The following is a 12,133-nucleotide window of genomic DNA, read 5'->3' as shown; positions in this document are numbered from 1 at the left end:
GGAGGAGAAAGCTCCCAGTACATTCTATTTTGTTGAGAGGTGAAGGGAAGGAACACGTATCAAAGCCAGAGCTCAGCCTAGTCCAGTGATGAAATTGTCCTCTAGGTGGGGTGTAGGTAGACTGCAAGGCGGGTGTGTGTGTGTGGGGGGGAACATTCCCAGCCCCAGCCTCTGCAGGGCTGCAGGCTTCTCACCTGGCGCAGTCAGTGATCCCGCTGTAGCTGTCCTCGCCCAGGCCTTTTCTGAGGGTTTGGATTCGCGTTTTCAAAACTAAAAGTGAAAATAAGTAGTGAACATTTGGCTCTTGGCCCCCTCCTGCCAACATGAAGTGGTTTCCCATTTATAAGTGAGCCAGCATACACAATACTGAATCCTACGGCCAGTGCTGCCATTGTGTATCTGTAGTAGAAGATCCTCTGCTCTTTGGGCCTCATGAAATAAAATAATTAGAATGACACGATCCTTCAGGTTACTCATACTATAGAAAGGTCCACCTGTGTGGTAGAGCAGCCGGGAGTAGCCCTGAAGATAGGAGAAGTGTGTTCTGACACCGTTAAACTCCTGTCTTTAGCCTCCACTTTGAAAACTCGACTGGGGGATGAAAAGCTGATGAAATCAGCACCTAGAGGATGAGTGCATTTGTCAGGGATAAGAAGGGAGTGAAGGTCTCCTTGGCTCCACTTTATCTCGGGAGACCCTTGCTGAGTTTCTGCTGGCGGCCATAGGTTGTGATCCAAGAGTTCTCAGGTTGAAGCTGTTTATATACGAAAAGTAGCTGACCACTTATCCTCTAGACGAATGTGCGGCTAACTTGTAAAGTGGGGCAGCCCTTGAAGACCCCCATCTCCAACACACTTACCGTCCAGAGGTGTTACTGTGACAGCGGCTACAGAACCTGCAACACAGCCGGACACAAAGGAATGCGCAAAGGAAGCCTTCCCCGTGCTCTCGTTGAACCCGAGGTTGTTAAGGTTGGCGAACAGTGGAAAGTAGATGATGGAGAAGGGGATGTCTCTGCCGGAGAGCAAGAGCAGTGAGCTGCCTGCTCAGGCAGAAGCCGTTCCCTAAGCCCAGGGCCTGGCCGACAGTCAGAAACCAGCCCGCAGTTCCCTCTTCCTTCCCTGACCCCCGTGATGATGTGGAGCGATAGCGGGTGGAAGGGGAACGAAGGGTCACCCTGCCTGCCCCACCCTCCCAGCACCTGCAGGGCTCCGCGAGGACCGGGCCGCAAATGCAGGGACCGGGAGCACGCTCTGGGAGAATGCGTGGACAGGCTGAGGTAAGCGTGAGCTGAGAGAGTGGTTGGTGAGGAGCTCTGTAAGCTACGTGTTAAGGGGATGGGGTGGGCAAGAAGGTGAAGTTCATATATCTGTTGCCCAGTGGTAGAAAACTAGCCCTTTTCCTGGCACACTTCTGATCAACTCTAAGGATTTTGGTCAACAGCAAGGTAAAATGAGGGGTCTCCGTCCATTTACTTATTAACGATCCGAAGTCCTTTGTCCATAGGACATTCTTAGGTGCCTGTGGGCCACAGAACATCTCATACTCATACGGTCTGGTTACTGGAGAAGGGGCCTCAAACTGAGAACTGAGCAGAATTCCAAATAGGAAGCAGGCTTCCAAATAGGAAGCCTGGAGGTAGTTTGCTCTCTGGGCTTTGAATTTCCAGGAAGAATGCAGCAACAGATTGGGGCTGCGGTCCCACTGGCCTTCCATGCCCTCTCCCTCCTTCCTGGGTCCCTTCTGGGTCCCAAGTTCAGGAAGAAAGCCTCACCTGAGGAGAGTGGCACCCAGACCCTTGTAGAGACCAGCCAGGCCCTGGGTGCGGAGTAGCTCCCAGGCGATAAGGGTGGCGGACGGGCGCTTGTGGGTGGAAGCCGAACCCGTACTATAGGATCTGGAGGAGGAAGGTGCTGGTGCTGAGGCCGAGCCCTGACGATGAGCTGCTGAAAGGGAGAGGACAGACCCCATCACAAGCCAGGCCCCAGCAGGGAGTGTGCCTCCTGCCTCCTCACCCTGGGACAGCTCAGAGGTGAGGCTCACTTCCCTACTGGAGTTTTGAGGATAGTCCGAATTTTATTTTAAGATTTTATTTTTAATGAAAATATCTACATCTAACGTGAGTCTCGAGCTCATGACGCCGAGGTCGAGAGTCACACACTCCACCACCAAGACAGTCAAGTGCCCTGGATTACCTTCACTTTAGAACATTCATTTTTTGGCTCCAAGGAAATCTTTCTAAGATCGGTGTCATCTCATGTGTCGTCCTTGCTGCACAGGGCACTTCCCAAGAGCCAGGGCCCTCCCAGCCTTCTCCGTAGGGAATTAGAGCAGCACGTGCTCCAGCCCCAATTCTTTATCCTCCTGCCAAAGCTGTGCTTTAGATCTGGCTTCCATTTCTAAACCATCTCTGAGCCTATTTACATAGTATCATCCTGCTGGCGCTTTGGGACCTCAGAGTCCCACTTCCTTCTGCCTCATGTATAAAGCAGCAAATTCTTTTGGTCCAAAATCTATCTCCCTCAGGCCTCCAAAGGTGCCTCCCCCCTCAAGTACTCCAAGATCAGGTGAACACGGCCTGTACACCCTTCGCCATTTTATAAAATTTAATTCTTCGTTTTAGTTGAATAATTCAGAGCCCATAACTGGATGAGCTCAACATCTAAGAAATAGAAGGGAAATGATTTTCTCCTGAGCATTGCAAGTACAGCATTTCAGCTGTGGGTGAGTCCCACCCGTGACCACAAGGATTCAATGCGCTGAAATTGTGTGACCATTTGTTTTCTTAATTCTGCCGTTGGAGCAGCTTTGTCTAGACTCTGCGCCCTTGCTCCAAGGAATCGGTTTCCGGCCCTAGTTTCGTCTGACAGCCAGCAGGTGACACCTCACACTGAGGCACCACTCTCTGCACTTCAGCTCCCAGGGCAGCGAGCCGGGTGCAGGCTCAGACAAGGAGCCTGAAGGAGGAGGTTCATTGGTGAGCCTGATGTTCCCTGTTGTCCGTTCACTCCTAGCCTGTCCTTCCCTTCTCTTGAAGTGGTTTGGAAAACTGACACTCTCATCCAAGTTGAAAACTGAGAGTTTCAGAGCTTTTCCTCTTTGTAGATCAAAACATGGGCTTTCCAGCACCTAAACTTTATTCTTGCTGCAGTTTCATGAGCTTCAGGCTAGTCTGCTCCAACCTAGAAAGCTGGTTGGATCCAGCACAGCATGTGTGCACAGTGGGTTTGAGGAGGGGAAGGGCACCCACATTTATTGAGGGCCTTACCAGGTGCTACACTGTGCAGCTCACATGCCCCCTTCTTTAATCCAGGCACGGGGGTTCACCCCGAGGAGAAGCCCTCCGTCCTGCCCCACTGTGCATGGCCTTTCCTCCGCTGGACAGCGACCCCTGGTTCTTAATCTATGCTTTGGTACTTACTTACACTACTTGGTATTTTTGAGAGGACCAGGATCTTGGAAAGGGACAAAATTCACTTCCAAGAAAACGAAAGAATAGGAATGGTTCTCTTGTTCCTTCTGATGCCTTCCCACCAAAGAGCAGCTTCTATAGCATAATATAATAGAGCAAAACATGAGGACTACTGACTGAAGTATTTGTGATCAGGCTGTTGATCCTTCTTAAAATCTTTAGGAAGTCAAGCCTAAAGGTCATGGTGATCTGATAAGAGGTATTAGGTTACCTTCTGAACCAAGTTTCTCAGTTCTAGTGTTTTAGAATTAGAAGTGTTGAGGGGCGCCTGGGTGGCTTAGTGGGTTAAGCATCTGCCTTCTGCTCAGGTCATGATCTCAGGGTCCTGGGATCGAGTCCCGCCTCGGGCTCTCTGCTCAACAGGGAGCCTGCTTTCCCCTCTCTCTGCCTCTCTGCCTACTTGTGGTCTCTGTCAGATAAATAAATAAAATCTTTAGAATTAGAAGTGTTGAAATCTAGAATGGTAGCCATTAACTAAAGACTTCTAGGGGCACCTGGGCAGGACAGTTAGTAGAGCACGCAACTCTTGATGATCTCAGTGTTATGAATTTGAGCTCCACGTTACTTAAAAAAATTTTTAAATCTTAAAAAAAAAAAAAAAAAAAAAAAAGGACTTCTACTGACCTGGAAAGCTGATTGAATCACACAGTCTAGCCAGTGAGTGCAGAATGTGGGGAAATCTATTCTGATCACAGCCCTTTGCTAATCCCACGTGAAATCGGGATAGGCCTCACCCAAGCGCCCAGCATCTTGCAGCTGAATCTTGAGCATTTCCATGGGACAGGTAACCACCACCTGGCATATTCCAGCTCCGCATCCAGCTAGCATCTCCATCTTCAGATTCCGCTGCATCCTGTGGGACCATGAGTCAGGCTCCTTCAGTGACAGGCCAGCCCGGCCACCCATCCTGGCCCATCTGCCCGAGACCCTCGGTAGATGAGATTTTCTGTGCGTGGTACTCAGCCTTGTTCTGATCAGCTGCCACTCACCCAGCTGGGTAAATCATCACCTGGTCCTTGAAGACAGTCTCCTTAAAACATGAAACTAAATTTAAAATGGGCTGCCAGGGAGGTAGCACCTGCACAGAGGTTGAAATGAGTGCACTGAAACTACCCATTGCACGGATATGATTGTCCCCAGTCCCTGAAACAATATCACCAGGATAGTGGTGATAGTACTAGAAAGTACTAGATAGTACTAGAAAGTGTTTAGGGGTTCATTTTTAAAAAAAAATTTTTTTTAAAGATTTTATTTATTTATTTGACAGACAGAGATCACAAGTAGGCAGAGAGGCAGGCAGAGAGAGAGGAGGAAGCAGGCTCCCTGCTGAGCAGAGAGCCCGATGCGGGGCTCGATCCCAGGACCCCGGGATCATGACCTGAGCCAAAGGCAGAGGCTTTAACCCACTGAGCCACTCAGGTGCCCCTGGGGATTCATTTTTAAAGATTTTTAAAACATTTTTAAAAAAATGTATTCATTTGACGGACAGAGATCACAAGCAGGCTGAGAGGCAGGCAGAGAGAGAGAGAGGAGGAAGCAGGCTCCCAGCTGAGCAGAGAGCCCGACGCAGGGCTCGATCCCAAGACCCCAGGACCATGACCTGAGCTGAGGGCAGAGACTTTAACCCACTGAGCCACCCAAGCCCTGGGGGTTCATTTTAAAAAATTCATCAGCATAATAACAGACACATACATCAATGGAACGGAACTGAAAACCCAGGGGCGCCTGGGTGGCTTAGTGGGTTTAAAGCCTCTTCCTTTGGCTCAGGTCATGATCCCAGGGTTCTGGGATCGAGCCCTGCATCAGGCTCTCTGTTCGTCAGGGAGCCTGCTTCCTCCTCTCTCTTTGCCTGCTTCTCTGCCTACTTGTGATCTCCGTCTGTCAAATGAATAAATAAAATTAAATTAAATTAAAAAAAGAACTGAAACCCCAGAAATACAGTCTTGCATATCCAGTGGCCAAGGGAGCCAAGAGTACTCCGGTGAGAAATGACATTCTCAATAGATTGTGTTGACAAAAATCAGATACTCTCACGTAAAAGAATGAAACTGGACCTCTCTCTTACACCACTCACCAAAATTAACTCAAAATGAATTAAAGGCTTAATGTAAGACCTGAAATCATAAAACTCCTAGAAGAAAACACAGGGGAAAGCTCATTAATGTGGGTCACCTAAAGCACAAGAACACGAACAAAAACAGACTAGCGCAGCCACTTCAACCCTTGGGAGCTCATGCAGAGTGAAGGAAACCATCAACAAAATGAAAAGACAGCCTATGGAATGGGAAAAAAATACTTGTACATCACATATCGGACAGGGGGATAATACCCAAATATATAAAGAACTCATGCAACTCGATAATAAAAAAATAAAAATAAATAATCGTTAAAAAATTAGAAAAATATTCAATTGTCCAACAGGTATATAAAAAGATGCTCAACATCACCAATGGTCAGGGAAATGCACATCAAAACCACAATGAGGTATGACCTCACACCTGTTAGAATAGCTAACATCAAGGGCGCCTGGGTGGCTCAGTGGGTTAAGCCGCTGCCTTCGGCTCAGGTCATGATCTCAGGGTCCTGGGATCGAGTCCTGCATCGGGCTCTCTGCTCAGCAGGGAGCCTGCTTCCCTTCCTCTCTCTCTACCTGCCTCTCCATCTACTTGTGATCTCTCTCTGTCAAGTGAATAAATGAAATCTTTAAAAAAAAAAAAAAAAGAATAGCTAACATCAAAAAGACATATGATAAGGGGCACCTGGGTAGCGCAGTTTTTGAAGTACCTGATTCTTGATTTCGGCTCAGTTCATGATCTCAAGGTCACTTGGGAGTCTGCTGAAGAGTATCTCTTTCCCTCTCTGTCTCTTCCCTACACACTGCTGTCTCTCTCTCTCTCAAATAAACAAACACATCTTTAAAAAAGGGGGGGGGCGCCTGGGTGCCTGTGTGATCTTTCGCTTTCACTCTCTCAAATAAAATCTTTAAAAAAATAAATGTCTGGTAGAATTCCCCTGGGAAGCCATCTGGCCCAGGAATTTTTTTTTTTAAAGGTTTTTATTCATTTGAGAGAGAGAGTGTACACAAGCCAGGGGAAAGGGCAGAGGGAGAAGCAGATTCCCTGCCCAGCAGGAAGCATGATGACTTGGGGCTCAATCCCAGAACCTGGGAGTCATGACCTGAGCTGGAGGCAGACACTTAGCTGAAACACCCAGGTACCCTGGGAGGGCCAGGACTGACTGACTGATTTAATTGGTTAATTAATTTTAAGATTTTATTTATTCATTTGAGAGGGAGACAGAGAGATAGAAAGCCTAAGCAGTGGAAGAGGCAGAGGGAGAGGGAGAAGCAGACTCTCTGCTGAGCAGGGAGGGAGCCCGATGCAGGGCTCGATCCCAGGATAAGGAGATCATGACCCGAGGGAAAGGCAGATGCTTAACCATCTGAGCCACCCAGGCGCCCCGCTGCCTTTTTTTAAAATACCGGACCAGGGCTTAAAAAAAAAAAAAAAAAAAAAAAGATAACTGCTGGCAAGGATATGGCATAGGGGAAGCCTGTGCACTGTCAGTGGGAATGCAAGCTGGTAGAGCCACTATGGGAAACAGTATGGTGGTTCCTCAAAAAATTACAAACAGAATTGCTCAGTGATTTCATTTCTGGGTATACATCTGCCAGGTAGATGCATCACTATGAATCACTGCATTGGCGAGCCCGCTGCAGTACCATTCACAACAGCCAAGATTTGGAAAAAACCTGTGTGTTTGTGGACAGATGGATACAGAAAATGCAGTGTATATACAATACAGTATTACTGTATTACTATATTGTATTGTATATACTCTATTGTATATACAATTACTGTATATACAATACAGTATTAAAAGGCAAAGCTGCCATTTGAGACATGGATGGACTTCAAGGACATTATGCTAAATGAAATAAGTCAGACACAGAAAAACAAATACTGAGTGGTCTCTCTGATGTGTGGAATCTAAAAAAAAGTTGGTTGAGCCTCTGACTTTGGCTCGGGTCATGTCTTCAGGGTCCTGGGATCAAGCCCCACATTGGGCTCCCCATTCAGCAGGGAGGCTGCTTGTCCTCCCTCTGTCCCTCTCCCCACTTGTTCTCTCTCTCTCTTTCAATAAATAAATACATTTTTAAAAATTCAAACTCAGAAAAAAAAAGAGATCCGATTTGTGGCTATCAGAGGACAGGAAGGTGAAGGCGCGCCATAGGCACAAACTTGCAGTTACGAGCTAAGAAGTACAGGGATGTGACGCAGCAAGATGACCTGTAGTTAACCAGCCCTATGGTGTGCTTGACAGTGGCTAAGGGACACATCCTAAAAGTTCTCATCTTAAGGGAAAAAACCAACTTTTTTGGGTAACTATAGGAAGTAATGGATGGTATCCAAACTTACTGTAGTCAACATTTCACAGTCTATGTCTATCAAAGCATTATATAGTGTATTTAATGTATACACATTATAATGTAGTGTATGATTATACAGTGTATGGGGTGCAAACTTACAGAGTTGTACTGCAGTTATAGCTCAATAAAAAAGGAAAAAATGTTCATCAACTAGCTGATGAATATATGTATAGTCTACAATGGTCTATCATCTAGAACTTTCAAATTACACTAGCTCATTTTCTCCTTTCACTTTCCTTTTTTTTTTTTTTTTTAAAGATTATTTATTTATTTATTTGACACAGAGAGAGCGAGAGATCACAAGTAGGCAGAGAGGCAGGCAGAGAGAGAGGAGGAAGCAGGCTTCCTGCTGAGCAGAGAGCCCGATGCGGGGCTCGATCCCAGGACCCTGGGATCATGACCTGAGCCGAAGGCAGAGGCTTTAACCCGCTGAGCCACCCAGGTGCCCCTCCTTTTTTTTTTTTTTTAAAGATTTTATTTATTTACTTGACAGAGAGAGAGAGAAAGAGAACGCACACAGGGGGAACAGCAGGCAGAAGCAGAGGAATTATGGAGCAGGGAGTCCAATGTGGGGCTTGATCCCAGGACCCTGGGATCATGACCTAAGCTGAAGGCAGACACTTCAGCTAACTGAACTGAGTGAACCACCCAGGCAAGCTCTCCTTTAATTTTCCCACTTGCCAAAACATACACTAAATTTCCGCCATTTGTGTGCACGTACTCGCATCAAGCAAACAGATAACTGATATGTGCCTTTCCGTTACCATCCCCCCAAACTATAAACATGCAGTGAAGGATTTCCACCCCACAGCCCCCCACCTGGCCATACCCATCCTCCATTAGCAGCTGCCGGAAGAAGTCATTGGCAGCCAGCTTGATGGCCTTCTCTGGAGTGACCAAGGTTAAGTTCACTGCAGCTCCTGGAAGTAAAAATAAGGACAAGCTAAGGCCATCTCCAAGGGAAGACATCTTGGGGTGCCTGGCTGGCGCAGTCAGTGGAGCATGTGATGCTTGATCTCAGGGTTGTGAGTTCGAGACCCATTTTGGGTGTAGAGATTACTTAAAAATAAATTACTTAAAAAAAAAAGTCATAATCCTCTGAGTCTGTCACTCGTATAGACAACCTACTATCACACCTAGCCAGGCAGGTTTCTGGGAACAATTGGGGTTTTGTTGGGGAGGATGTTGAAGAGGGTTCCTCTGTCTATTTTATAGAAACATGAAAGTTTTTTTCATCTCCTGACTTTGACCCTCTTCCCTCCATATTTCCCTTTTGGATACATGTGTTTCCTTTATGGGCTCATCTGTGCAGTTATTAGGAAGTTGTTTTCATCCTTGAGAGTGCTGCCCATTTCGATGATAAATGAACAGCTCTCCAAATCAAGCCCCAGTAATAAGGTTCTAGGGAACAAGGGTCACTTTCCATAAAGTGTGCTTTACTAGCCCAGTCCCACTGGCAGTTTTGTTGAGTCACATCAGTTTTTATTTTATTTCTTAGGGGTACTACAATATCAGCGCCTTCTTAACACCAAATCTGCATCCATTTTCCAAGCCCTAATCATGGTGATGCGGCCCTAGGTAGGGTCACTGCAGCGGACAGGGACAGCAAGGGCTTGTATCAGGGAAAAGGTACCCAGTAACACCCTATTAGGAACTCAAAATCCTTTCCATCCCTTCCCCATCAGCCTTTTCCCCTTCTGCTTTCAGTAGCTGGTGCCCTGACAGCCCTGAATGGAGGCGGAGGGGTCGGGGAGACCACTTGCTTCCAGCATCACACAGTGAGACAGTAATGGTGCCTGGACGGAAACTGGGGCTCCTAGGCTCCTCAGTGTGCTCACTGGTACCCCCTCACCCCCGCCCCAAACCTTACCATAACTGCCTCTGTCTCTACCAAGGAACATTTGTGAAAAGCAAATGTGGCTTAGGATCACCTGGCAGCCCAGGCCACCCCTACCCCCACCCCGCCACCCTCCAGAGCTCGCTGGGCAGAAATGTTCTCTAAAGCCACAGGGTCTGGGGCCCTGGGCTGTGCACTCTGTTCTCATTTGGCCCAAGCCAGGCCTCCCCCAGGGGTGCATGATAAGCCCACCTCGGTACATCCCCAAGAAGCCGTCAGCCCTGGCAGTTTTCATCAGGCAGTCTATCCTAGAAGCAGAAGCCAGAAAAGGAAGTCAGTGGGGAGCTAGAAGCTGCTCTGTCAGCCCCCTTCCCCTAATAAGGTGCCCTAATCCTGCTGGGCACACCCGCACTCCACTCCACTCCACAATGCACGGAACTCCCTAAATAAAGAGACTGGAAGGAATGAGTCCCCATATCCCTCCCCAGGAGGCCCCCTTTCCCTACTCACTCCATTCCCCTCACCAATACCTACATTCCTTTGTAGATGTCTTTTCCATGCTGGTTCTGCAGCCGAGTCTTGGCCAAGTCGATGGGGAACACACATGTGACCCCAACAAGCCCTGCCACACCTCCATTGATGAGTTTTGCTGTGACACTAGGCCGTGAGGACGAGGGAGACACAGAACTACTGGAGGAGGCAGAGAGACACAGGAGCTCAGAGGGAGGCACACAACCAGAACAGGTGGGGGTGGGGGACAAGAAGGGGAGGACGGGAGAGCAGGAACAGAAGGAAGAAAGGGTAGAACAGCAGCTCCTCTGGGATCCTCAGCTCCACACCAGAGACCCTTCTCAGCCTCCCACCCAACAGCAGCACCTCTCACAGCCAACCTGGGGCTCCCCCCCGCCTCCCCACCCCGCCCGCCCAGGTCCAGTTACAGAAACAGGTGAGGGCCCAGGGGCCAGGAGGTCTGGCTGCCCCCTCCAGGGGCACTCACCAGGGCTGAGGCATCTTGTCCTAACTCCACCCAGGGAAATGCTCCTCTAACTAGGATGCTGCAAAGGCTTTTGGGAAGGAGGCCCAGAGTGCCAACTCTGCCCCCTAGGGCCCCACCAGGGTACAGGAAGTCCTCAGCTCCTCTCAAAGCCAGCTCTCAGAGCTTCCACCAAGAGTCTGTTTTCCTTCTGGTCCCCACCTTTAGAGCCACATGTGGAGAAGTTTTCCAACAGACTGCAATTTTATTTCAGGCTTAACAGTCAGTCAGGACAGCATTTGAATCCTCACTATGCTGTTTACTTAAATAAGTTACCTCTCTTCTCTGATCCTTTGTTTTTCCCTCGGTAAAACTGGCCTCAAGGGATTTTGTGAGGATTAGGTAAATTAATGCACCTGGTAAATGACAGCTATTATTTATAATAAGAGAAAACACGTTTTTGACAATGAGGGCTTCTAGTCAGCACAAGATCACCAGGGCTGAAGTATTGAGACTATATGATTCTAGTCAAAAGTCAAGTCACACTTTACATAACGTGAGCCCCTCATCCTGGAATTTTGTAAGACTGAAGATAGAAAATAAAGCTTCCTCAGTCTCCTTGAAACCTAGTAATATTTTCTTATTTTTCAGGCCGGGGGTGGACTGTGAGCAAAATGTTTGCAGGTAGATTATCTGGAAGCAGTAAGAAAAGATAACAGATTCTCTCACACCTGAACCCTGATAAGCAAACAAACAACTTTGTGAAAACAAATAGAATTGTGACTGAAATTTTACAATCTGAGAAGATGCAGTTCAAACAATTACAAATTTTACATACATATTTTGTATACTGTGGGAAAATGAGTCTCACTTGTTCCTCCCCTGGACTCAGGCATTGGGAAGAGAAGCTGAATGATGTGTTGTTACCACAGAAACCCAGCCCAGAGAGTCGGCTGGCTTGTCCAGTTTACCTCAAATCCTTTGTGGACATTCTACTGGGGGCCAAGGACTGCTGGTGGGTCCCGGGACACAGGCAGTCGGCTCCTCACGGGAGATGGCTGGCTGAAGCAGATGTGGGGTCTGTGTCCTTGATTCTGGCCCACTGCAGCAGAATGGATAGAACACACGTGTCAGTGGAGACCGGCCTGCGCCACCTTCCTGGCAAGCCTCGGTGGGCTGGCTTCCTCTTCTACAAGGTGGTCAGAACAACATTCGCCTCACGAATATATGTCCCACATAAGTGCTGGGATAGAACGTTATTGATATACTGATGCTGCCAACTTGCTCTGTTCCTTTTCCTTCCCAGACCTTTTAGACTTTGGGGATCGAGATCAGAAGAAAGGTGATGAGAGAGAAGGGCAGCCAGCCCAAACTAAGGGAGAGGAGTTCTGGGGCGTCCAAAAGAAGCCTGGGGGAGTGGTG

At 48.0% G+C, this 12,133-nt stretch overlaps 1 protein-coding gene across 8 annotated transcripts in view; it reads right to left on the bottom strand.

The window, feature by feature from the left end:
• The window catches only part of SLC25A18 (solute carrier family 25 member 18), a 29,409-nt gene that overhangs the window by 2,348 nt on the left and 14,928 nt on the right, over positions 1-12,133 (bottom strand). For 6 of the 8 annotated variants that reach the window (XM_045071585.1, XM_045071579.1, XM_045071577.1 and 3 more), the window contains 8 exons: positions 11,683-11,813; positions 10,273-10,428; positions 9,991-10,046; positions 8,731-8,821; positions 4,207-4,325; positions 1,775-1,946; positions 860-1,014; positions 195-270 (listed from right to left, as the gene is read on the bottom strand). In XM_045071585.1, the coding sequence (XP_044927520.1) occupies positions 195-270; positions 860-1,014; positions 1,775-1,946; positions 4,207-4,325; positions 8,731-8,821; positions 9,991-10,046; positions 10,273-10,428; positions 11,683-11,702 (845 nt within the window). In that variant the 5' untranslated portion in view covers positions 11,703-11,813. The remainder of the gene's footprint in view (positions 1-194; positions 271-859; positions 1,015-1,774; positions 1,947-4,206; positions 4,326-8,730; positions 8,822-9,990; positions 10,047-10,272; positions 10,429-11,682; positions 11,814-12,133) is intronic. The other 2 variants (XM_045071584.1, XM_045071583.1) reach the window with 2 other exon arrangements.

This window comes from Mustela putorius, unplaced genomic scaffold (assembly GCF_011764305.1).
Source record: "Mustela putorius furo isolate JIRA1106 unplaced genomic scaffold, ASM1176430v1.1 tig00003988_pilon_pilon_pilon, whole genome shotgun sequence".
NCBI lineage: Eukaryota > Metazoa > Chordata > Mammalia > Carnivora > Mustelidae > Mustela > Mustela putorius.
The sequence above is the reverse complement of the archived record's forward strand: the minus strand, read 5'-3'. Positions and strand labels throughout refer to the sequence as shown.